The sequence below is a fragment of the Galendromus occidentalis genome, unplaced genomic scaffold (assembly GCF_000255335.2).
Source record: "Galendromus occidentalis unplaced genomic scaffold, Mocc_1.1 scf7180000075380, whole genome shotgun sequence".
NCBI lineage: Eukaryota > Metazoa > Arthropoda > Arachnida > Mesostigmata > Phytoseiidae > Galendromus > Galendromus occidentalis.
This window is the reverse complement of record NW_003803370.1, coordinates 191,500-215,989: the sequence shown is the minus strand read 5'-3', so window position 1 is coordinate 215,989 and position 24,490 is coordinate 191,500. Positions and strand designations below refer to the sequence as shown.

Sequence of the window (24,490 nt, the reverse complement as noted above, 5' to 3'; positions counted from 1 at the left end):
CCTAGATCAAGAACTCCATCCTGAAACATGCTCATCAACACGTGCTTAGTATGCCGATATGCGGCGATCTTCCCACATGAGCAAGAATGTGCTCTCGGACTGACGTCCCTGAATCTGACTGACTGAGAGTCCACCTGCGATATTTTTGATGAATTAAGTGACGATTTGGGATTCCTCCATTATCTGACGCTTCCGATTTTCCTCTCGACATGAACTTCCGAGTGGCCGGTTCTTTGTCCGGCCAAGGCTCCGGAGTTGCCGAAACATGTCTGGTTTCTTCCGAAAAAATGTGGGTCAATAGGAACCCTAGTCTCTAGCGATATGGGTGATCATCCACTCACTCTGCCCGCCGCTGGTTGAAGCTGGCAGACTACTCCTGAAGAGAGAAACAAGCTGAGACACCGCTGTTGAGGAGACGGAGAGGGGCGCGGAAGTTTGAATGGTGACGGCGTTCCATTCTTCACCCCAAAAGGTTGAGATCGAGGCGGCAACAGTATCTCACGATAAGGCTGGAATGGCAATTGATCACAAGGTACGTACTATATATAGAAGACCTGGGGGAAGATTGACAAGTAAACATTCTTTTTTGAAAATGACAATCACCAGATTTGACATGCTTTTCTGAAAGTTTCCGAGCCCCGAAGCAACCCCGAGTCGTTTTTCCCTGCTGTCCTGCATTTCATACCCCTTCCCTGCAGGCTCCGAAACCCGGAAAAAACACCATTCACATTGAAATCCGGGATATTTTTCTCGGATTTTGATGGAAATGTTTTTCCCCAGGTTCCGAAGCCCGGAAAGACTCATTCCCATTGATATCCGAACAAATATCCCGGATTTCGATGTAAATGGTGTTTTTTCCGGGTTTCGGAGCCTGCAGGGAAGGGGTATGAAGTGCAGGACAGCAGGGAAAAACGACTCGGGGTTGCTTCGGGGCTCGGAAACTTTCAGAAAAGCATGTCAAACCTGGTGATTGTCATTTTCAAAAAAGAATGTTTACTTGTGAGTACAGGAGTCACAGGATTCATGGTGGAAAAGAGCGCGGAAGTGAGGTTCTCCGGCGTGCTTTCTTCGAGCCTCTGCTATTGCTGACGGCTCTCGGTTGCGTCGGGAACCCGTGCGGAGTTCCGAGTGAAGCGTTCGAACTTAAAACTCTTCCTCAGGATGAGGATCCACGGGAGCTTGTCGCTTCACTATGCAAGGACTTCTATAAGCTTGGTTGGGTCACCGGAACCGGTGGAGGAGTCTCGGTTAAGAAAGGGTGAGACTGTTGAAGAGAGGAAGCATAGTATTCGCGAAGACTACACCTCCTTAGAAGACTCGGTTGCGAGCTTCGCTTGACCGAGCGATGCTCTTTTCCATGCGCTGCTGTTCTTGAACGAAGAGATTCGATATTCCTGGCTCCATCAGGTGTGCAGAAGGAACGCATCAAAACTGATGAGGTCTTTATCGTCGACTTCCCGACTGGTGAGCCAGAAATAGTGTGAAACTTCGAATAAATTCTTCTCATCATGCTCGAGGTCGAAGTCTCGGCGCGCTGATCCAGTCATTCTACCTCCTCAGGAGCTTTCCGTTTCGAGCCGGAAGGCTTGAAATGCACCGAGTGCTATCCACTCTTCATGAGCGCCTTCAGGCTGCGCGGTGCGGGTGCCGTTATACACAGCCACTCACAAAATGCCTTCATGGCGACTCTGATGTATCCGGGGAAAGAGTTTGTTGTCACGCACATGGAAATGATCAAGGTCAGTGCAACCGACTCTATGGAAAAACCCGCTTGTCCCGAAATTCCAGGCAGTCGACGGGAACCAGTCCCGATCCGTGAGCGGCACAGTTTCGAGGGCCCTCGATTCGATCATGACTTGATACCGGCTCGGGCGACCAAGAGGCCTATTGCTCGCAGATGACGTGCCTCGAGACATCGGGCAACGGAGAGCTTCCCTGGCAAGAAAATCGTGTTACGAAGATGCTTGCGAACGCTGGATCTAGAACTCAGTGGTATTCTATTGCAGGGACTGCGAAATGCGGTCGATCAGCGAGCTTATCGATACGATGAAAAATTGGTCATCCCAATCATAGAAAACACATGTTTCGAGAAAGATCTAACGGAGTCGCTGACGAGAGCCATGAGCGACTATCCCGCAGCGTGTGCTGTTCTGGTGCGCCGACACGGACTCTACGTATGGGGAGATACGTGGCAGAAAGCGAAAACCCATGCCGAATGTCTCGATTACCTCTTCGAAACGGCCTGTAAAATGAAAGCTGCAGGCTTCGATCCCACAGCACCTGAGTGAGACGATAAAACGTCTTGACGGCTTCCGGACCGCCTTGATCGTCGAAGAAAATCGATCATCCCATCCCAAATTTTCCTATCTCAGTAGATCACATGGATCATACTTTTCCTGAATAAATCCCGCTGAGTCAGCACCTCTCCACAGTCTCATTCATACAAGCTCCAGAGCGAACTTTCCTTATGAACCCGGAGGATGAGAGTGGCTCTTTATTGGGAGTAGAAATTGATCAGCACATGCATGGTCATGCAGGGTCCGAAGCAGGAAAAAAACATTCTATGCAAGAATTATGTTGTTTATTCAGTTTCATGAGCACACACAATAATCTTTATACAAATAATCGGAACATCGGGCCGCTCGATTCCTGGTTCGCCGGGTCTTCCGAGGCAAGATTATCACTTTTTCTCAAGACACCCACTCACAGATTATCCGGATAGTACAGGCGTGCCGAGATATGATACATCAAAATCATGGTCGACATCGTCACTGTGCTACGTTAACTCAGTCAGAGGGCGAACAGAGTCTCGAGCGTGAACCTCCTACAACGGATGTTTTCCAGTAGAGTTGCATCAGTATGAGAATTGGTCTAATGGCTCCCTCCAGCTTTCCACGGAAGAATCGGCCCGTTTTCCAATGTCTTGTCTCTCTTCGAGAAGATATAATGTACATCCCCTGATTAACTGGAGCCCTTCACTCAAACGCGCAAACATACACGCACATGATCTGTCTGGCAATTAAGCCGGTCGAATGCAGTGAGCTTCGATCCGCTGAAGGTGAAGAGGCGGCCAGAGGGGGCAATCCATTGGATATTTTGCCTTGTTGGATCATGTTTCATTCATTGAATCTCTCATGCGAGCTTGTTCTTAGTGTTGGAGATGGTACATGAGTTTCGAGCTCAAATCCCGGATACAGTTAGCTCTAAGCTTTGCCTCCCCTTCTGCCCAGTTTTCGACACATTAATGAATCGTTAAATCAATGGTCACTGGCGCGAGAGGCTTCTCATCGATCCATTGGCTGTTCTGTTTCTTCATGTTCCGTCTCTCATCATCTTCCGTCGTGGTTTTCATCTCCAAGTTATTCATTTCGTTCGTCGTCGTAATCATAATGTTTTCGGGTAATGTAATGATTGATTATATTCATGCTCCTTCAATTATATGATAATATCGTCACATTAAGTTCGGACCGTACGACGAGAAGAACTAAAGTTCATCATACCTGATATCAATATTTTTTCCCCTTGTCTTATCATATATCCTTTTCAGTATGAATAAATGAGAGCAAAAAAAGTATAAGGTCTCATTCAGTATTTTATGAGATGGATAGATAGGTAGGTAGATAGATAGACAGATACTCGTCAGTCATGAAGAGAATCAGCAATTCGCTCATTGATCGTAATTTCTCCTCCTTCCAATCAAGAGAGTCCCATCGCCGCAGTGAACATCGTATCGAAGCGATGGCATGCCGTCTTCAAGGGAACGACGAGCTGCCTTTTTTCGCACACCTTCGAGAACAATTGAACGCACTTAGATTCCCTCCGCGATTCTCAACAAAGTCAGTGATCTCGGGGGGTTTCTAGCGACGGCGCGTCGTTCAGACCGGTACCAAGGGAGGTTCTTCCATATTCACTTCATGTGCGAATCCGGGGATTTTGACAAGTCATTTAAACTGGACGCGGGTTCGCGAACATTCGCACTTCGGAAGCAGATGCACACAAAGCGGATTTCATTCAGCCAACTTCGTACAAGCCACGGGAATCAATGAATCGGTGCACGATCGAATTGATGGAGGGTACAGTGCCGGTTGATACGAGAAACGCTCGCCGAGTGAACGGTCTCAGTGCTCAATCGAAAGCGCGGATCTATCGCTCGATGAAGGAGGGAGCTGCGGGCGCGGGTCTTTGGTTTCTGATTTAGGCTCTCGGTCGAGTTTTATGAAGTGCTCGACCTCTCTTTCATATTCTGATTCGTCATGTTCGTTCCGTCAGTGATATCTAGTATTTCATTTTAGGGGGGGGGTCGAGGGACGAGGATAGAGATTAGAAGTACGATGTTTTCTTCTCCCCGCGTTTAGGCTGCCAATCAGAGATGACAAGGCTGGAAGCACAGAACATACTCCGAAGCATGGGTTCGTTGGTGTTGCCCCATGGCCAGATCGGAACGCTTTCAGAGATGAAGTCGAGCTCGTTAATCTTCACTCGTCTTCGGTCTCTTCGATCAGCGTTCGCTGATATATCTTTTGTCTCTTTAGGTTTCCGTTCTTGCTTGTTGCTATCCTCATATGACGCATTCTAAATGGGCGACGTGTGACCAGCTCGCTAAGGTTTTTCCGCAAACGTGTGAGTGAACGTGGCGTGAAGTGATCCAGCTGCTGTCCCGAAAGTCTTACAACTGCTTTCTGCTGCACTTGTCGATTGATGGATCCCTCGTGTCCATCATCATTTTTATGTCGCGCCGTCTTCTTCTTACATCTTTCACTAACAAAGCTTCGCATGTAGCCCCTACGCTATGTATTTGCATAAAGTCTCTTGTTTTCTTGCATTCTTCTTGTCGTTGTATTCAGCTTGTCATTTTTATACCTACGCAAGTGATAATAATATGTAGTGGTTTAATGGTATGGAAAAATGCCAATGAAACCGTTTCCACTCAGAAAGGCGGCGGAGAGGGAATACGTCGAGAAAAGGGCGGCTCTGAGCTCCAAGCCCGCGTGGCAGAAACAAGAACGACACAAGAGATATTAGAGGAGGAAATTTCGAGAGATGAACGCAAGAAAAACGGTGACCTGGTCGAGACAGAAGGCTCCAACAGAATAACCACAATGGGCGGATGGCCGACATTCCAGTCGAGAAGAGACGATGAAATCTCCTGTTACCATTGGCTTCACTGCGTCACCCCCGATTGGACAGAAAGATTATTTAGACGAGAATCGAGATAGAATGGTAGAAGGAGCATAGTGAACATACTGTACACGATATCGCCACGTACTGTACACGGAAGCCCCTCTCAGATTTCCAAGATGTCTCTCTCCGTTCACGATATCTTCCATTCTCGGTACGCGCGCAGAACTGCTCTCTCAGCGATCTGCGCGAGCTCCGGGTGAAGTGATTTCTTGCTCCTTATCAAAGTCGAATCGATTGACTGACGCAGAACGCACTCTGGTTCTCTCGCCGGCGAACTTCTGATGAAGATTCATGAGCAGCGTTGAGATTGATGCGAAGCGCCGGTCAAGATGGAAGTTTTCGATGCAGGTGATCGACGAAAAGATGTCCGGGCGAGAATCGGAAGAATTTCATCCAGACGAATTAATGTACTGCAACTGTGATGATGTTCAGAGTTGAGCTGTTTTCCTTCCACCTCCACTCGTCGCGGATCGCTTTCCTGCTGCGCTGATTCTCCGGTCGAAAAATCGACTCTTGATCAAATTTTCTTCTTCATCGATGTCCCCACTGATTAGCACCGTCTCGACACGGCTTCGAATGAAGGTTTTCCCGCTAGACCACCCACTGGGGGCCAGGGTCTCATGGCGGGGGCAACTGTAGAGCACAAAGAAAGCCCACGTTAGTTCGTCATCCGGGAAGATTGAGCATGGGTGTGGATAAAATGGGAATTCGTGCGCGTTTCGAAGGCACCCAGAGTCTACGGACTCAGTAAGTCTGTCAAACATTCAAAAACACGCAATGGTTAATTCAGAGAAGCACTGAACATCTCCGCAGGCAAACGTCGGCTCGATCGGAGCCCCCGTACATAGGCTTCGAGGAAACCCGTTTTTTTCAACAAAAAGTACTCCATGAACAGACAACCGAGTCTCGCGAGGATGAAGTCACGAAGGTCAAATAATCAGAGAGAGAGGAATCGGGGATCTTTTGAAAGCTGAACAACTCATTGATACTTTCTGCTTGATAAGCTCGATTTCCAATACAACACTTCTTAAATGCGCGAACAACTTGCCTGATCTACGACGGAAGGCGTGGACTGCCGTTCGTCGTCGTTCGAGAGAGACATCTTGAAGTGTTTGTATCGACGGATTGAGATAGTCTTGACCTCGCCCAAAGCGGCCCTAACCGCAAAATTTGGTTCGACTTCGAATTGCGCATCAACTTCCGCCTTTCGACGCTCTCTGTCCTCCGCAGCAAATAATTCATTCGTCAGCCTGGCTCCTCCCACGATACCTTCAAGCGTGGACCGATTCGAGTCCCGAGGTCGAGTTCCCGAAATCGTACGCGAGGAAAGTTATGGATCGATGCGAGAGGACCTTCCGACTTTCCAGCCGGAAGCGATCAACCAAACGCTTCCGGGATCCGCCCGCGACCATGGTAATTCATTTGTTCAAAGGCGTCCCTTTCGTCAGAGCAAGACCAACGCTCAAGACGAAAACTTGGATAGCGAGCGACTTCCGACATCCAGCCTATATATCAGAGAGTGATCATAGTAGTATATGGAATTTCTCCCAGCTCTGCGAAATCATTCATGGCTAAAATCCACTGTCGCTCGATAAGAGCTGGGTATGGACCCGGGAGACACTAACCGGACAGCTTTTTTGCTACTCCATGTCCCGAAGTCGGGCGTCATGTATGTACAGTCTGATCAGCCGCCGAGGTCGATGAAGACCTCGGTGATGGCGATTTGAGGATTTCCCCGATGGCGGAGAGAAACGCGGGTTCGCCATGGACGTTCCGAGCCCGGCGTGTCTAGCGGAGTCATGTGAGAAAAAGTTCCCCAGTCATGTTTGAGATCCTACGCACAATGGGTGGAAGATACCGACACTGGAAAACTGAGCGGCATCCCCCGCGTGGTGTCGCTCTGAATAGAGAGCACCTGTTGCTGACAAGCGATCAGAACTCAAGACGCAGTTTTCCCGCATCACAAGATCCCAGATCAAGGAGATTAAATGTACGCCCATGGGTCGGATTGATGAAGGAACGGATGTTCACAAAATGTAAAATTCAGAATAGTCCCCGATTCGATCCTCGCGGAATACCGTAGGAGCGCCAGGCTTCGGGCTCAAATTTGGCACGCGCATCGTCGTGAGCTGGGCTCCGCAATTAGACCTCGTCGAGGGTCGGGTCATCAGCGACTTGGGCGAGGTCTCCGACCGTCGTTCCCGTAGGAGCCTTTGAGTGAGGTTTCGAAAACAGTCGTAATATACAGAGATGATATTTATAAGAGGCCAACGGTGCGCCTGAACCCTTCTGCAGTTACCGGTTCGCACGGCCCCAACCACGAAGTGGTCAATGATGGCGGATGTGGGAGGTAGGGAGGGAGAGGGGCGCTCTGTTTTCGCACATTGAGATGATGGAAGGCGCGCTAGATGTCATGTCGACGCGACATCAGCGTTCGGAGAGATACTTAATCGTAGCTCCAGCGTGGGGAGCGGAGCCAACCGCCTCTGTTGACGCGCACTCCCAGCGAGCTTGAGATACCTCCGTAGAGTGGAAAACCTCCCACATGGTAGCCTTCGAATCAACTCGAAGGTTGGCCTTTGGCCTTGGAAATTTGATTCTGCTGTTGATGGATTTGGCTGTTTCCATTGTTAGACTTACGAACGCGGCCATCATTGCCTCTACCCCGACCACCATGCGACGTCGAATAATCATAGTAATCGGGATAGTTATAATAATCATCGTAGAATTCGGCGCCAGGCCCGTAGCCGTTGCCTCCATTGTAGCCACCGTAGTTGTAGAAATCTGTGAAGAACCACCCGATGTTAGTAGCAGGCGATGTCGAGCAACCGAAAACCGTCAAGACAAGCAGGATTAGCGAAAAGATCCCGCAGATAGTACAGCCGGGGTGAAGATTTCGGAACTCGGTTCCCCTTCCTCTCATCCAACGATACGATTCCACTCACCTCCACCGTAAGGTCTGATCGGGAGCGGGGCTCTGCCGCGGGGACCGCCACCGTTTCCGCCTCGGAGGATGTGTGCCGGCGGTAGCAAATGCATTCTGTAGTCGTTGCCGAACATTGCTCGCGAATGCAGCATCTGCATGATACGACGCTCACGGTTACGGAGGATCTCCTCACGCTTTTTCTTATCCGACGGCGGTTTGGCTAGGGAGACTTCCATCGGAGCGCCACCGGCCTGCAACTAGGAGCGTTGATGCGGATTAGGACCCAAGACTTGTTTGCAAACGAATAAAACTGAACATGGAGGAAGGTGATAATAGCTGAGCCTCATCTGGGTAGGTCAGAGCAGTTCTTTCCCGGATGGAATCATGTCGCTTACCTCGCGATTGTTGTTCTTTTCGAGAGCCCTCAAGGCGTCCTCGCGATCCTCAAAATGCACAAACGCATAGTCTCGGATTTTTTTAACTCTCTCCACTCTGCCGCCGAATTCCTCGAACACCTCTTTGAGTTTCTCTTCGGTTACTTCCTGAGTCAGGTTACGGACGTATAACACCTTCACCTTGGACATTGTCTCGGAGTCGGGTTCCTCCTGGGGATCAGCCCAATCAACGATGATGTCACACCCCCAAACCTTGATCCTCCCGGTAGATAAACGACGTTTCGCTAAAGAGGCAGCTTTGTGAGACTCGTATTCCAAGAAGCAGAAGCCGCGATTCTTCTTCTTATCGTCGGGCGACGTGTAAATGATAACGTCGGTCAAACCCGGGGCGTGTTTGGTGAATTCCTCCAACAACTCGTCGCGTCCTCGGTTTTTGGGTATGTTACCGACGAACAGACGATGGTTGTTGATAGAAATAGTCACTCCGATGTGCTTGCCCTTCCTGATCTCGTGGTTGTCAAACATGTTTACCGCCTCTTGTGCCCCCTGAAATCGAGAAAAATCAATTAGGGTTCCGCTAGAAACAGAGAGCAGCGAAGAACCCGGATCAGGCAGCATTTGAAGGTTGACACGACACCATGCGGATGACGGATGGATGGATGACCAGGTGGATGAATGATGCAGACACGAACCTGTTTCTCGCAGAATGTGATGAACGCGTAGCCCCGGTTCAGCCCAGTGAGCGGATCCATCATCAGTCGCAGATCGTATATTTTTCCACACTTCTCGAAAAGAGGAATGAGTTCGTCTTCAAACATGTCCTTGGGGATCTTCCCAACGAACACTTCGCAACCAGCAGCTGGTGTCGGTCCATCGAAATCCGGTGGAGGACCTCCGTACTTTCTCTGTCCAGTAGTAACGTCGAGAGCATAGCCCGTTCTGTCGAGAATCGCCTTGATTTTGTCCTGGTCGGGACCTTTGACAGCGTTCTCTGTTGTAACATTTGGCATTTTGCTCTTTTGCCGATAAGTTTTCATCACCCCACAGAGGAAAGCGGACTTGTTCGAGACGTGTTCAAGTGAAGAATCGAGAAACTGTTTCAAGACAGCGAGGGCACCCTCTTGCGGGAACTCTTTCAATGCATCCAAAGCTCTTTCATCCAGGTCGGAATAGGAAAGCTTCCCGGTTTTGAAAATGTCGTCGAGTTGAGTGGCCACAACCTGATGAAGCCCATGCCCAATCAGTTTCTGGTAGTCAGGAGAGCGAGTGACTGTTGTCGCTGCGGCGGCGGCAGCGGCGGCAGTGGTGCTGGTGGTTTCGTCGGTGGAGGCAGCAGCGGTAGTGGCGGCGGCAGCAGCAGCAGCGGCGGCTGAGTCGTCGTCCTCGTTTAGGAAGTCTGTCACGCCCGTCAGACTGTTCGCTTCTGCCATGCTGTTGGTGGGGAATGTTTCAATTAGATTTCAAATCTCGCAGCGTACAGAGCGCAGGGAACACCCCTACCCCCTCCTCCTCCTGGCCTGGATATCAAGAATAGTCTGTGGGCTTCATTCAAACTGAATCCTGAAGGCGCTCATCTCCGCGCCCTGGGACGACTTTCCGCGCGGTCTCTCCAAAAGGTGAATCATCCGACAGAATGAAGTACAGAGAATCATCTGACAGCATGGAAGCCGAAGGGGGAATAAAACGGGCGCATTCGTTGGGAACGCCAAACGAGGCAGAGCAAAAATCCACCGACAAGCACTCGCGAGACTCGGTTCTCGTTCGGTACTTCCTAATCCCGTAAGAAGTCATCGCGGATATGTGTGAATGAAGGAAAATCTTCTCGTGGTATGATCGTCTGCCTGCGTTATTCATGAAGATTGGTTACCTTCTCCTCGGTACCTGAGAGCTCTCCCGACAGCTCCAGTGACCGCGACCGAGCATGGGCACGCGCGCCCCTCTAAACACGGAATATCCCTCATAGAGGAACCAGCACATCACCAGAAGAAGCCGATAGTCCCCACTGACTAATAGGGAAGCCGCGAACAAAGCTAAAGACTGCGCGGCTGGAGCCGACAGCCCCGGCACTTCCCAAACAGCATAAGTGCTACTATCTGTACGCAAGCTCTTTATCCGGACCGTAGTCACCGAGCGCTTCTCACACTGAGCCTATGCCGCGGAAGATAGTCTCGCATGGAGACACTTGCGCACGAGCTTCGCGAAAGATTGGTCACTAGAAAACCTTACTGCGATAGTGCTTTTGGCATACTATAACATCCGAGAATGGGACACGCCGCTTGCGGACCCGACCCCGAAGACGCGCTTTAGTCCGTCAGTGTGACAAGTTCATGTCAAAAACATAGCCTCATTTCTCCGAATACCGAGTAGTGTGACGGAGAGATCCGAGGATAACAAAAAGAAATATGAAAACTCTCGTCGAAATCGTCGATTGTTTAGCCGAGGAGAGCCCTTCAAAATCCAAATAGGACACCATGTGATAGCCATGCCGAACCGTTGCGACGGAGTAGCCACTACGCAATGCCCGCCAATGGGCTTCACTCTATTATCGTGTAGCATTACATCGTATACTGATTTCCAGGTCGCACATTCACGTGGAACGAGCTCAGAACACGAGTTTCGCGAGCGCTCGAGATGTCAAGCACGTGGTCCGCACACCGTAGTGTTCCCGCCATCGCAAGTCAAGGGACGCCAGAGCCTTAGCGCTAGGCATGCCACTAGATACCCGGCGTGTTTGACATCATTTTGCTCAGTTCGATGAAGAGAGTCGAACTGACTGAGTGTTCGGAGCATTGGTTTAGATTGAACATTTGTTTTGCGTCTCCGATCGGTGGTCCGCCATAGGCCTCGTTTTGTGCGCATCTCTAGAACACATCGTCATGCGACGGGGGTACCAACGGATACCGTTTCAAGTTGAGACTTTGCAATTCGTCGAGAAACACTTTTCCCACCACTGACACTCACATTTAGAATTTTGGATGCAATACAAATTCCAATAAAGAGACACACTGGTCCAATTCACTCTGGCTACTCGCTCTTTAGTTTGCTAGGATCGTCGTATCATTCCGCGTCAACCAACCAAACAGAGCTGCGCGTCTATTTTCAATGACAATAAGTTTGCTGAAAACAGTCAAATCGGGACATCAATGGGGTCTCAGCCCGAGCGGAAGCACTTGCGGGTATCGAAGACTGCGATTTTCTGGAGAGTTATCGCACTAAGAGCGTTCACCGACGGATCTTGTTCCCCTTGCTGAGGGGGCCGCATTGTTTTGCTTTGCCGCCCATGAGTCCAATGAGTAGTCAACCTGAGCGCGTCGATTTCAGCGACTTACGGGAACCAATGTTCGAGGTTTCGATCTTGAACTTCTCGAGGATGTTCAATGCAGCCCAAGACGTACGATTCTCGTGGAAGCGCTCCAGAACGTCGAACAGACGGCGAAAGCGTCTCTTGTGTTGGCGGCACCCGGGAGAAAACCTTCGGATCTCTCGAAATTTTACGCGGAAATCTCGACTCTGGAAGCGGATCGAGTACCCTGGACCCTCAGACCCTGTCCCCGGGCAGCTAGACGGACGATATGCAACGAGTTTCCCCGTAAATGCCGATATTTTATTCGAAATCAGAAAGAGGGTCAGTGATTGGTCGAGCTGGGTCACGTGATCACGATCAGACATGCGTTTCCTCGGGATGGAGTAACGGAGTCATGGAGTCCCTTGCACTATGGCACGGGCGGCGTATACAGCATACTCCCTCGAGAAACGAAAACGACGGACAACGGAAAACGCCGAGAGATAAGTTCTAGTGCGAAGCACATCGAGCTCGGATCACGCTGAGATCCGATCCATAATAACACAGATGATGATGATGGAATGGACGACGATGATCTCGGCGAAACTCACGGACGGCCCGGATTTTCCTCCGAATGATCGCTGCGGTGTGGGTTCTAATCGCTTAGAAGCTCATAGGAGAGTTCGAAACCCCATCTGACGTTAGGACATCCATGCTACCGTCGTCATCAGGGCTCCGACGGGCAGATCGACCGCGCGAATCCTACCCGCACGCGCTGTTGAGAACTCGGCGGCTGGTCCGCTTTCGCGAGGAAGGAGGAAGGTGATCAACTGAGTGTGGTGCGAGACCATAGCGAGGAAACTCTAGGCCGGCCTTGGGAGCAGGTGGTCGAGGTACCATTAATAAGTTGAGCTCTATGAAGTTTCGCAGAAGCTCCGTGTACTCCTATGTGGGGCAGGAAGGAGATGGAACGGTAGATATTGATGTATTGCATGAGGTTCTCGACAACATTGATTGTCGGGTGATATCCTCGATGCGCACAAGTTGACTGACACGTCGTGAATACGAATGGACATGATCATCACATTGAGACATGACCCATGATTATTGATCATCGATCATCACGGTCTTATCTCACAAAACTTTCTCAACGCCCGTCTCTCGGCAGCCTGAAGATAGTCTGCATTCTGAGGATTCTTAACACAGGCTATCTGATTGCGAGCATCTCTCGTGCTCCTACCGATCGTGGACAGTGGGAATAAAACCGTCGAAATACATGCCAACTCTTAGAATTCTTAAGAGCAGAAATACTGAGCATCGAGAAGCGACAGCAGAAGCGCGACTCTCCAATCGACCCCGACGTGGCCCCTCGGGGAGGGACAGGGTCTCCCAGCCCAGGACAGCACACCACTGAAGGGAAAAAAGATCAATGGGGAGGATCTAATAAATCCGATGACCTTAATTCGAGACTTCGATTGCGGATCGTGAGCATCCAATTGGATCTCATTTTTTTTTATCGTAAGACATCTCTTCCCTTGAGTTTCGGTACCGAATGCTCATCAGGAAGTTCACAAGAATAGTCGACCGACCTTTCAGAATCAGAATAATCCAATGATAGAATGCTTTGATGAATACCTCAAATCAATCATGAATCTTGATATTTCATGAAGTTTTGAATTGTGAGTCGCGAGCACTTCATTCAATCTCGATGAACTTGGACGGTTCGAGTTCTCCTCGGCCTCCAGGAGCCTCTCTGACCGGTTTTAGACACCTATCCCTGGGTTCTAATAGGTATAGGAGCCGACTATCAATACTCGGAACTGACTGAGTCCTTTCCTTTCTGGCTGCGAAGGCCCTTCATCGCCGACTGGAGCTCGAGCAATAGGTACGGGAGTTTTCAGGCAACAGGTTCAAACTCAGCCGGCCGAGAAAGCTAAAGCATTGGGCAGGGACTCAACATTTTCAATGAGAAAAGAAGCCTCCATTCCTGGAACAGGAACGAGTGAGGAGTAGGTAAAGGGATAGCCCGGTGGATATCCAGCACCACACAAAGATCATCAGCATAGTCGTGCTTAGCCACTTCACGGATTCACGGGGATCTCGATCTCGATTACGACATTTCTTTCTGCTCGTTTTTTCGGGACGTAGACCTCCGTGGAATCGCACACTTCCTCAGTAGCGTGTCTCTCAGAATACGTTTTTGTGTTTCGGAAAACGACGGTCTTCTGCTCTTGCATTCCGGAGAACGACGTTCTTCCTTCCCCCTTCCGCTCCTCACCTCATCGAACAACGTCTCGATCAGCTGATCTCCCACTTGTTGTTGGAAGCGGAAAGTCATACCTGATACCTAAGCCATTGACGAAACCCTCACGTCAAACACCCGTGGGTTGCTCTCGTAGTCTTCAGTGAAGCGGCGGATATTTGTCGGTCTTGAACTTGGACGCTTCGAGATTCTCGGGAATTCCCATAAAGTTCGTCTGTGTTCGCAGCCGAGAAAGTAATACGTGAGCCGCGTTCCACACCTGCGAGGTAAACAAAAGAAGCTGTATTTTTGTGTTCTGTAATCGAAACCTCCGAGGTGAGTTCTAGGCCTGGCCAGCTGTTCTCGACTGCCGGTATCGATCGACGTCTTGACGTTGTTTGGTTTCTAATGACGCCCCGAGTCTTCCTCCGTGGATAAATGGCAACAATCGACGGCAACTAATTCCGCAACTTTATTTTCCTGCGATTTCCTGTGATATATGGTGTAAGGGACTACCGTATGATTCCAGCTGGCATACTGGCTAGAGGTGCTGCCGATTTGCTGGCGGCGTGCTTATAAAGAGCTGGTTTTTGGGGGATTACGGCTCTCAGCAAAAACTTGGAGGAGCGTTCGACATGCCATGAACGGACCTCGGGACGAAATTCGAATCAATTGGCAACTATCCATCCGTTGCGGGCCAGCTCTCCCCCTGGAACCAGTTTCCCCGTGAAGGACGCTTCCGAGTAAAGATTAGAGCGATCCTTCCTGGCGGCGTACTCATTCCCTCTCCTCTGCCAGAATTCACGTCATTACCCTTTGACCCGGGAGAGAGCCATTCCGAGGAAAGCCGGTCGTAGCGAGTTTCGGAGGGATTCGGCTTTCGCGGAAAATAGATACTCGCGGGTGCCTAATCATATTCTATCGTAGATTTGATAAGACATCGAAAACACGCACCCTACGTCTGCTATGGTTGGAGGTCGCCTCTCGAGAAACGACGACGTCCGAGGCCAGACAAGGCCGGCGGAGCCCAATTTTTCTTTCCCTCATCGTCACTGTATCGCCCGGGCGACGGCCTAAGGATCAGAAAATTATAAATACAATATCGCCTCTCCTTTCAGGTGTGCAATGACTGCGCTCTCGAAACTGACCTCTTCCTTGGATTATAATTGTTACGAGATCGCTCATCCATGGACGCCTTCGTGCACATACGCTTGGTCATACCTATTCCTGGCGAGCCTCCGTGAATCGGGAAAGGTCTACGGAGCTCTGTATTTGGTAAAGAAATGAGGACTGCGCCGGAAAATTCCACTCAATATGATGACCGTAGCTCGATATCCGGAAGGCCCGCGTGGGTATTGAATTCTGATTGTTGCAGTTCGCCCAGCTGGTCCTAGCTCGGAAGATCTCTATAGGAGCATTCGTGCAGACCCTGCAATCCGCAGCACGTTCCTCAGTATTCCTCAGTTATAATGCGTTTTTCTTCCTGTTCTTCATATGCATGATTCGGTGAGTCAGCCGCGAGCTCGCGAAAAGACCGATGGTCAGCCCTCCCATCCAGCGTGGATGGCTCGATATCAAAGGAGCTCCTTCCTTCCCAGGAGATCAACACCGCGTTTGTTCCTACAACAGACCGTTTTCGTCGCTGGATTTCTCGCGTCGTTCTTGTCCATATTCATCGAAAGGCCGAACAGACGGAAGATGCTTTCCGTCTACATGCTCAATATCGTGAGTGAATATTCCTGCTCGAATATTAACAGTTCTCCCCGTTCGTCGGGAGGGCCACGATTGCTGATCGTCGTATTTTCTAGTTCTCCGAAGTCTTATTCAACTTTTTATCGAGTCGAGGCTTCATACCCTCTGTTCCCGGAGGAGATATCCTGCTCCTCGCAGCCGGTCTGGCGGGCCACGCCTATTTGCTCAAGTGAGTCGTCATATCAATCGACTCTAGAGCAGGGGTTCTCAACCTTTTTTGCCCTGCGGAACCCTTGTGGGGTTCCGCGGAACCCTTATTATTGGTTTCAGACTCTATCTTTCCAAGTTTTCCCCTTGAACACCTCAAAACCTTCGACCACGATCGCATGAAGTATCCTGCATGCATTAGAGCTCAGAAAAATCATTCCAATCCGATACAATTAATAAAAGTCTGAGCAGCCGAGCAGGGGCTCGCGGAACCCCAGGGTTCCGCGGAACCCAGGTTGAGAACCGCTGCTCTAGAGCATCGAAATAACGCACGTTGTGGAATCACGAAAAACAAACCTCTTCTCGTCGCTTTCAGTGAATCTAGCGGAAAAGATCCTATCTCAAAGGCTCTGTCATTCCTCATCGGGAAACAGGAGTTCCACTCAGCCGCCCCAAGAGCGTGTCCCCACCCTAATGCCTGTGCGGGTTACGTTACGAGCGGATTCGTTAAACCCTTCCTCGTGGGTTACTTGGGACGATGTGCGCTCTCTGCGTTCGCCGGGAACCCCGTCAGGCTATTGAAGAATCCCAGTCAATTGCTCGAGATTTTCCTCAATCGAAATAATGCTAAGCAAGGCGTGAGCTTGGGTGGCATGGTAGCATCATTCCGTTTGATACGATGCTTGCTTCGCAAACGCAAAGCGGATGATCAGTTATCTCGCGCGGCCGCGATGTTCGTCAGCGCTTCGTGGATGGGAGTTTCTAGAAACAGAAGTCTTTCGCTGTACGTCTTCTGGAAAGCTGTCGAGGTAGGATTCATGTAATCATGACGTTCATAGGAAAAAACTGCAAATGGATGCTAACGGGGACGGTTCTATGAGCAAACCGATCCACTATTCCATTCCAAATCATTCCATGCAAATCATTTGTTCGTTTTGTATCCGGTTACAGGTTTACTACCTCATTGGACAGTCGCAGAAGATCCTGCCAGATGTTCCATTCAGCAGAGAGTTAATATATGCCTTGAGTTGCGGATTTATGTTGTTCAGCGGAGTTCTCGAGCCCCATAACCTCCGGAGTTCCTACCTGAGGTTCTTGGACAAGTTGACGGGTGAAGGGTGAGTTGACCGATCTGATTGTGACTGAACCTCGCCTCGGCTGCCTCGAACAATCCGCTCGATAAATTCTGCTTTTATTTCCCCACAGGGTATCGAGAGTGAATCGCCACCCGGTTGCCGTTCTCGGCTTCGATTCCACCAGGAGTTGGCCGGATTACTTCCCCTACGATCTTGACATATCCAAAGTGTCTAGGGGGTTCCTTCAACGAGTTGTTATATGGAGTTGAATGGAATTCGTCCCTGTAGACCCTGTGGACTGGAATGTTTTCTCATCTTCTCGGAGGGAATTTCCGCGAAGGATCCGATTCATTCGAAGTGCAATCTCGGGAGGGTCCCGACTGTCTCGTGCAGCGTGCTGATCCCCCGAAACTGGGTTTAGAAACCCTTTTAACAATACTCCCGGTTCCTCTTTTGGTGAGGAATAGCTCGATGTTCACCGTAGGCGACTCCAGAGGACTTCTCAATCTCTTGAGCTTATTGAGATGAATCAAAATATGTGATCTTGTGAATTTCTTAACAAGGGTTCGCAGTGTTGCTCAACCCATATTCTCTAATAAAAAAAAAGATTCCGAAACAGCCGCATTTAAGGTCTTAAAATCGTCGCATATCTTGATTTTTTTAGGTGTCGTATCCTATACAGAGAGTCTGCATGAAGTGTAGACTACTTCCCCGGGAGACGTGAATGGAGTCAGGGTGCGCCGCACCGAGGCTTTCCTCAGGAGAGATTCCTTTGGATCATTACGATTCCCTCAGCTTCTATTCTCGAGAACAACTTGTCATTCGGGACATCCCTGGGTAACCTAGACTTGTCGATGAGGCCACTCGATTCTGCGGTGGAGCGAGGAAATCATCACCTACACTGGAGATCGGGTCTGTTCGGTGGAACATCCAGCGCGATCGATACTCAACTCCGACTTCAGAGTCCAGCAATAGACGAGCATTTGACCGAGGGGGGCAGAGTGAGGACTTCTCCCGCAATTAGCTCTCACTGATTGTCGAGTTCGAAAAAAGGACCACCATCCCAGAACACCAGCAGTCCACCGCGCTGGGAGGCGGAGTCCTCTCTGATATGCCGCGGAATCGTGCGCGGGGGGCTACTCCATGAGCTTGGTACCTCGAAAGTTAACATTCCTCTATCTCAGAAACATTTTTGCTTCCGGGGAGCGTCCGGCAGAAATTGGTCTAATCACTAATCTCAAGACGCTTTTTGGAGAACCATTCATGCCGATGATCGAGACGGCGCGTCGAATGGAGATGGCACATGCCGTTCGTTTCACATCCTCATTTATCTTCGAATCGGTTCATCCTCGTCCATCATAAGGGTAACCTAACGGAGCTCGTCAGGAGGTGATCGTCCGTGTCCCCGGAGATATCAGCTCCGGATGGAAATGAGCTTGCATGGGCATCAATGGGTAGTCACCGAACTTCGAGTGACCGAGATCGACTCGTGCTTCGCGCGCAGCTCTCACGGGACGCCGCATCCGACGCCCGTGTTCGAAGATTCTCGAATTCTCTACACAGTTTCGGTGAGGAAATACCGTTCTCACAACTTCAGCGGAGGATCCAGGGGGGGGGGAATTCGGGCGAACGCCGCCCTCTCCCCGTCGTCCGTGATGATGATGAGGAGAAATACTCGGTCCGTCGCTGCGATGGGCTCACTCCGCGATTTGAAGAGAGACATTTCGGAAGAGACGTGGTCGTACAGAGGGCGCTTCTATCGACCCGCCCGAACTCATTCACAAGGTCGACCATGGCTGGAGATGGTTTCTCTCACTTCTCATAACATATTTAATGAGATTCTGTTGAGATATATTTTTCTTTGAGGAATCCAGCCGCGGGGAATTTCGGCTTTGGAAGGTAGCGAGCTGAAAAGATAATCAGGTCCGCAATAACTGATTCCTTGTTCCACGACGAAGATTCTCCTGGCTTCGGACTCAATATCATGTTCTTGGTGTCGGTAGGAGAGATCCTCGATTGGATTTCCCAGAGCGTTCCGAACGAGAGACGTTCAGTGGATACTGCGGATAAATTCACGGAGCACTCAGTCAGCTAAGCGAGTTATCCTTAGGCAAAGACTTATGCATGCGCAATGGGCACATAGCTCACGATCGGGGGTGTTCGGGCAGCTCATTCGCTCCTCGAAACTGCGGTAGAAGCGAATTCTGAATGATTAATTTCTCCGGGGAAGCCATCTGGAGTCCATCGGACCGACTTGGACACGATAAGCTCCGGATTCGCGCAAACCCCGAATATGCCATCGCTCTCTGTGCCTTTCGATGATACACTGACGTTGATGTAAGACCGATTGTCATGAGAACACGCGTGAATGTTCCATGGATTCGAGTCATGCATTTTGGAGTTTAAATCCCACCATCGCAGTCGAGGAAGTGCGGATATGAAAGTGGTCTTCATTTTGCTCTTTACCGTAGTAGTCGGCACCCTCGCGAACGACGATCTGAAATGTTTGCAACACTACCTCAAGGACTACATCAAACACAGCGCCGCAGGACGTGTGCGAGAGCTCCTGAACGAATACAGGAGGCGGACGCTGCCCTTCAGTGATGTAGTAAGAAAACGATTTAGGCTTGCTGAAATTGCCGTGCAGCACTCGTTCGAATCCATCGATGATAGAATAAGATCCGAGATGGGAGTTGTTGCCAAACTTTCGGAGAATGAAGCTTTGCGCCACTTTTTGCCGAGTAAATTCGTCGCTGTCGTGATGGAGGTACGTCCTCGTTTATTTCAGCGGCTCCGTCCTAGAAATTAAGCTGATTTGAATCACTCATTATCAGATATGGAACAGAGACGCTTTCCAGACATTCGCCGACGACGAACTTCGAGAAGCTTGTCGAGAACTTGGCAAAGCGACGGAGGTCCGCGATAACGAAGACGCCCGACATTTGATGGGGATGCTTGCCGACCGCATGGAAACCATCGGAGCGGAAGGGGCGCAGGAGATTCTGCAAAAGTGCGAGCTGTGAGACTGAAGTCGTCAATCGAGGAGGTTGCGGACTCCTGCCGCGGAATCGAGGCTCTCGAGACTCGAACTGAGTAATGGAGACTTGCATCGCGAATTCTCCCTGAGATCAGGCCGATCACTATTGCAAACCATTGAAAACGCGGCGATCATCAATAGAAGAATTTACGGTGAATATCGTATGAAGGCTGTCGTGTTCTCTTTCTTCTGCAATCGTTTTTACACCGGTAGTCCAGATCACTGGTTCACGATTCCGAGTCGTTCAGGAGTACTGTCGATTCGATGTCCTGTAGCGCGGTAATCGAGCCCGCGGGCTCAGCATCCCGTCTACGGCGTTGACTGACCGGTACTGCGTTTCCATTGAGTGCGTTCTGTCCCTGAAATTCATTTGGAGCCGTCGTATACATCGGCCCTTTCACGTGCTTCGCTCGAGCCTGGTCCACGAGCGAGAAGAGTCGCCGGCCTTCGCCACATCGGTGGGCCTACGGAAATCGTCTACCCGGATCATTTGCATGATCATGCGTCGCAGAATTCTTCGAGTGCAACGGTTGGCCACGAGCTAACGATTATGCGGACCGAATCTCGGGCAATTAGACGAATTGCCAGCTGCTTTATCGAGCCTCTGCTTCTGTATAGGCAGGACGCGAGGAATCGTTACCGGATTTCTATCGGTGGGTATTTTCCGATTCTCACTCAGAGAAATCCGAAGTAGAGGCTGAGCCTGAAAGCTCAGAAAACGCCGCCGGAATGCCATCAGGGAATCACGTGACTCGTCAGCGGCGAGGCAATTGTATCGACAGAGCAACATGTGTAAAAAAAATCCATGCCAACGCTGAAATCGTATAATCCGAACTGGTCTCCGGCCCGATTGGCCCTTCGCGCAATCGACGCTTATCTATGATGGAGACGTGGGAGGGAATATTCAAAAATCTTCGCGCCTGGCTCACCAACACGCCGGAAGAACAATAGGTTGTCAGACAGGTGGCCTGAGTTCGCGTCACTTGGAGCGGGGGTCCGGACTGCGGAACGAAGCGGAGGTCAGTGAAGAGCCAATCAGTGGAATCGATGCTATAGAATGATGATTCCCAGCGATGAATTGAAAACTTACAATCCCTGTGCAGGCAACTGTCTGTCTTTGGGGACAGTAGACGCATTCACTCTGTGAACACAGAAAAGAAAATTAGGGAGAAAGATGCCAAAGCTCGCGCCATTGGAATTCCCCGCGGCATAGTTGTCGTGATATTTTATCGCAGAATCGATAAATACCGCAGTTGGCACTGGTCAACAGTGATTCAACTTCGGTTCGTCTTCATGAAAACGCCTTCCGTCTGCCTAATGCAAGTGGTGGGACTCCGGCCGTGAACTTGGCCTTTCCACAAGAACTTCTGGTTCGGCCTCCCGGACGATATTTTCTGCTGCACTGCTCACGTGCCTGCAGAATATCCACCCGGGGTCAGTTGCGCAACTGTCAAATGGTTCCTATCGGGTGCTCTCGTGTTCTACATATCCCGTCGTTTGACGTACGGTGAGCCCTCAGCGGCGTCGGCAGGAGAGATCGCTACCGCAGACCGCCGCTGGAATCCAAGTGTCGACCTTCTTCGGTCGTTCGTGACGTAGTCACTGTGACGTCCACAGCTCCGTGTTTCGATTATTGGCATCCTGCGCAAGCCGTCCCAACTTCGGATTCCCGCAGATATTGATCAACTCATCCAGTAATCTTGTTTACGTCTCATTTACAGAAGAATTCGTTGGATTTCGCCCGCGAGAAACTCCTTGTCCTCGAGGGAAAGCCACTCCTCGATGATGCTATGAGAATATTCGAGGCTCTGGTTCGTCGATCGACTTTGACGCCCGGATCTCTTTGCCCGGTTCAAAGATCTTGCTTCCGATCAAGAAGCACGTTTTTTCGCGGCGGCACTTTGAGTCAACAGGTGATCGGAGATCGAGGCTCATTAATATTGCTCAGTGTTTCATCAATGAATGGAAACATTTTCGTGATGACGACAATCCCGCGACTCCAGTGCGTCAGAGAGGAGACTTTTCAGCTTCTGATACTATCAATGAGGATTCATTGTTAATTGATCGGCTGCGCTGATCCGGCTGGCTCACGTCGCAGCGAGCGTCGCATGAGCGCAATTTTTGAGCGTGCTTGATCATCTAGGCGCACACCATCAAAATTCTAAATTATTCGCTTATCACAGGATGCATGATTTCATGTCGCGATCGTTCACGACGAATCTTGATCTCATTTCTCGGAGAGGAAGCTCCTTCCTCGCTCAGATGGACTACGAAAATAGACGCTCTTCCGGAGACGCGGTTCCGGCGACTCTCGGGTTTTGATCTTCTGGAAGCGTCAGGACGACCCTCCTTGAACGTCCGAACTTTCGAGGGTCAAGGGTTCTGTCAGGCAATCTGAGTTTTTTGTGTCGACCCTTGCAAATCGCCGCTTTGCTTTGTCTGCTAACACCGGACACTCTCAACCTGAAGGCTGAGGCAAATCTGGAATCTGAGTAACCCGAGAAGATGATCCCATAAATATTGAAGAGAAGTTCCGCAGAATTGTCCCAAGTAGACTACGAATGGATGTTCGGAGTCACCACGATGATGACCCGCAGCAGAATTCAAAAATCGGTGCGGACCTCGCAGCAGTTATTCTTGGAAACTGAACATCTTGGATATTGACGGCTAGTCTACCCGAGTCTCGGATCCGGAGCGGAAGAATTGGAACGGCGAAGCCGCTGCTTCCACGCAGACACGGAAGAACCGGGATCTCTCTTCTCCCAGAGCCGAGCCGATAGACCTTCTCAGAAAACTCGCCATGCCCCACGCGTTAGGAAAACATCAGGCGAATAAGTAGTGGAGCCGTGAATGATATTGTCCTTGCTGGAAATACTGCGCGAGTTCGGCGAACTTCAAAGCGTACAGAATCCTCATTGGGCTAGCTAAACGAAGTCGGGGCTGGAGAACTCACAGCTTGGGTGGAATCCACGGCTTCGTAGTTCAAGCACACGTAGTACACAACCTGTAAAGAATCGAGGAACCTTTTTGGCGTTTTCGAGCAAAATCCATTGCAACCGAAAATTTCCGAATGATCGCTTGCATGTCAAAGAATATGCGGCCTGGCATCCATCGCAGAGTCTCGTATTCCCTAGAACCGTACTGCCCCAATAGAAGCATCTGTCGAGATCGGTATTGGGAGACTCTCATGGTAGTACTTGAGGGCTTGATACTACGCTTCCACATCCATAGACCACCAAGTCTAACCGGATACTGCAAGTTCCCCCGGAGACCGGCGCATTACCGCAGGATTCCAGACTCACGTTTCGCTGGCGCGCGTTGCTCCGCGTTCCGAAGAGAAAGCATTCTGTTCGCAAGATAGTCCCGATTACGAATAATACGGCAAGCAGCATCGTAGGCGATTCTGTCGGTATGAGGCATGGATTCGACGTCAGTTCTTTTGCAGAGTTTCGATTCGAGTGTGGTGGAAGGGCTCTCATCGCTTCAAGATCGTCTGATCAATTCAGAGCGTGTCAAAAGCACAATGTCAGATCGGCTCGAACATTCGCGCCGGAATCGAGGCCGTCAGCTAGGCGTCACTGACGAGCTTCTCGAAGTTGATGATCGTTTCGGGATATTGCTTTTGCACAGCTTCCGTAGAGAGCTTTTGGATTCTACTGGGAGCTAGAAGAGATATGCTCGGGGAACTTGACGGGGAAAAACTCTGAGTCCGGGAATTCTCGGCGAGTATTATTTGTTTCTTTGGGAGTGAAACTCATTTTCTGAACAATTGACCATCGCCCGAAACATCAGCTTTCGACCTGCGCAACTCCTTGTTGAGAAAAGTTAGAGCCGACGCTCAGGTCTGAGAACAGAATCAATTCCACTCGGTAGCGAGGTTCCGAGAAGCATCTCGATGGGTTATAGAGTTCGAACCCATCAGGTCGTAATCTGGATTCACGTACCGGAGACGGCCCGAATCCGCACCGGAAACTGTGGTCCTCGACGGGAGTGCGAGGGCGGTGAGGCTCAAATAGGATGACAAACTAAAAACTTCGATGCGTTGCACTCGAGCACAATGTTATTCCCAATAGATTTCGACTTGGTCACTCACAGATCACCTGATCGAGCAAAGTATGAGCGCGATCCCTAAATGTCAACGTACTAGATTACAGGCTGCGAAAGCCAGCGGGACTCGTCCGCCCCCGCGAGTGACAGTCACTAATGCGGTCAGCCGAGAACAGATTCTGACTTATCGCACACTCGGAATGCCGAATTTCATCAAACTCCCACCTGATTCACTGAGGGTGCGGCATCCACGAGATTTGACCATTTGTAGCTATTGTTGGGGAACCGTTTTCGCTCTTGAATTAGGCATGCTCTTGTGATATTTTTTTCTCTCGAACCATCCCGGTTTCATCCTGAGTTTCCATAGACTCGGAGCGTCCATTCATCGAGATGGTTCGCGGGCG

At 50.2% G+C, this 24,490-nt stretch overlaps 4 protein-coding genes across 4 annotated transcripts; 2 read left to right on the top strand and 2 right to left on the bottom strand.

Annotated features, from left to right (window-relative positions):
* Nucleotides 1-456: 456 nt before the first annotated feature.
* Nucleotides 457-2,421, top strand: LOC100898955 (probable methylthioribulose-1-phosphate dehydratase). The gene is made up of 5 exons (XM_003736932.2): nt 457-532; nt 1,161-1,258; nt 1,382-1,464; nt 1,561-1,739; nt 2,007-2,421. Exons 1-5 carry the CDS (start codon nt 515-517, stop codon nt 2,286-2,288), a joined length of 660 nt encoding a protein of 219 aa, XP_003736980.1. The 5' UTR covers nt 457-514; the 3' UTR covers nt 2,289-2,421.
* Nucleotides 2,422-7,741: 5,320 nt separating this feature from the next.
* LOC100900512 (heterogeneous nuclear ribonucleoprotein Q) lies at nt 7,742-11,764 on the bottom strand. Its single transcript, XM_018640000.2, has 5 exons — nt 11,677-11,764; nt 9,195-9,781; nt 8,503-9,048; nt 8,127-8,358; nt 7,742-7,965 (listed from the first exon to the last, which is right to left on the bottom strand). Exons 1-5 carry the CDS (start codon nt 11,762-11,764, stop codon nt 7,742-7,744), a joined length of 1,677 nt encoding a protein of 558 aa, XP_018495516.2.
* A 2,293-nt stretch (nt 11,765-14,057) lies between these two features.
* On the top strand, nt 14,058-17,612 carry LOC100898439 (transmembrane protein 135). Its single transcript, XM_003736929.2, has 8 exons — nt 14,058-14,314; nt 15,146-15,302; nt 15,403-15,533; nt 15,626-15,752; nt 15,836-15,948; nt 16,303-16,735; nt 16,878-17,044; nt 17,133-17,612. The coding sequence occupies exons 2-8, from the start codon at nt 15,153-15,155 to the stop codon at nt 17,269-17,271; spliced, it is 1,260 nt and encodes a 419-aa protein (XP_003736977.1). The 5' UTR covers nt 14,058-14,314; nt 15,146-15,152; the 3' UTR covers nt 17,272-17,612.
* A 2,654-nt stretch (nt 17,613-20,266) lies between these two features.
* LOC100900370 (uncharacterized) lies at nt 20,267-24,148 on the bottom strand. Its single transcript, XM_003736942.1, has 6 exons — nt 23,984-24,148; nt 23,342-23,442; nt 22,993-23,043; nt 21,130-21,180; nt 20,969-21,040; nt 20,267-20,398 (listed from the first exon to the last, which is right to left on the bottom strand). Exons 2-6 carry the CDS (start codon nt 23,429-23,431, stop codon nt 20,267-20,269), a joined length of 396 nt encoding a protein of 131 aa, XP_003736990.1. The 5' UTR covers nt 23,432-23,442; nt 23,984-24,148.
* Nucleotides 24,149-24,490: the final 342 nt, after the last annotated feature.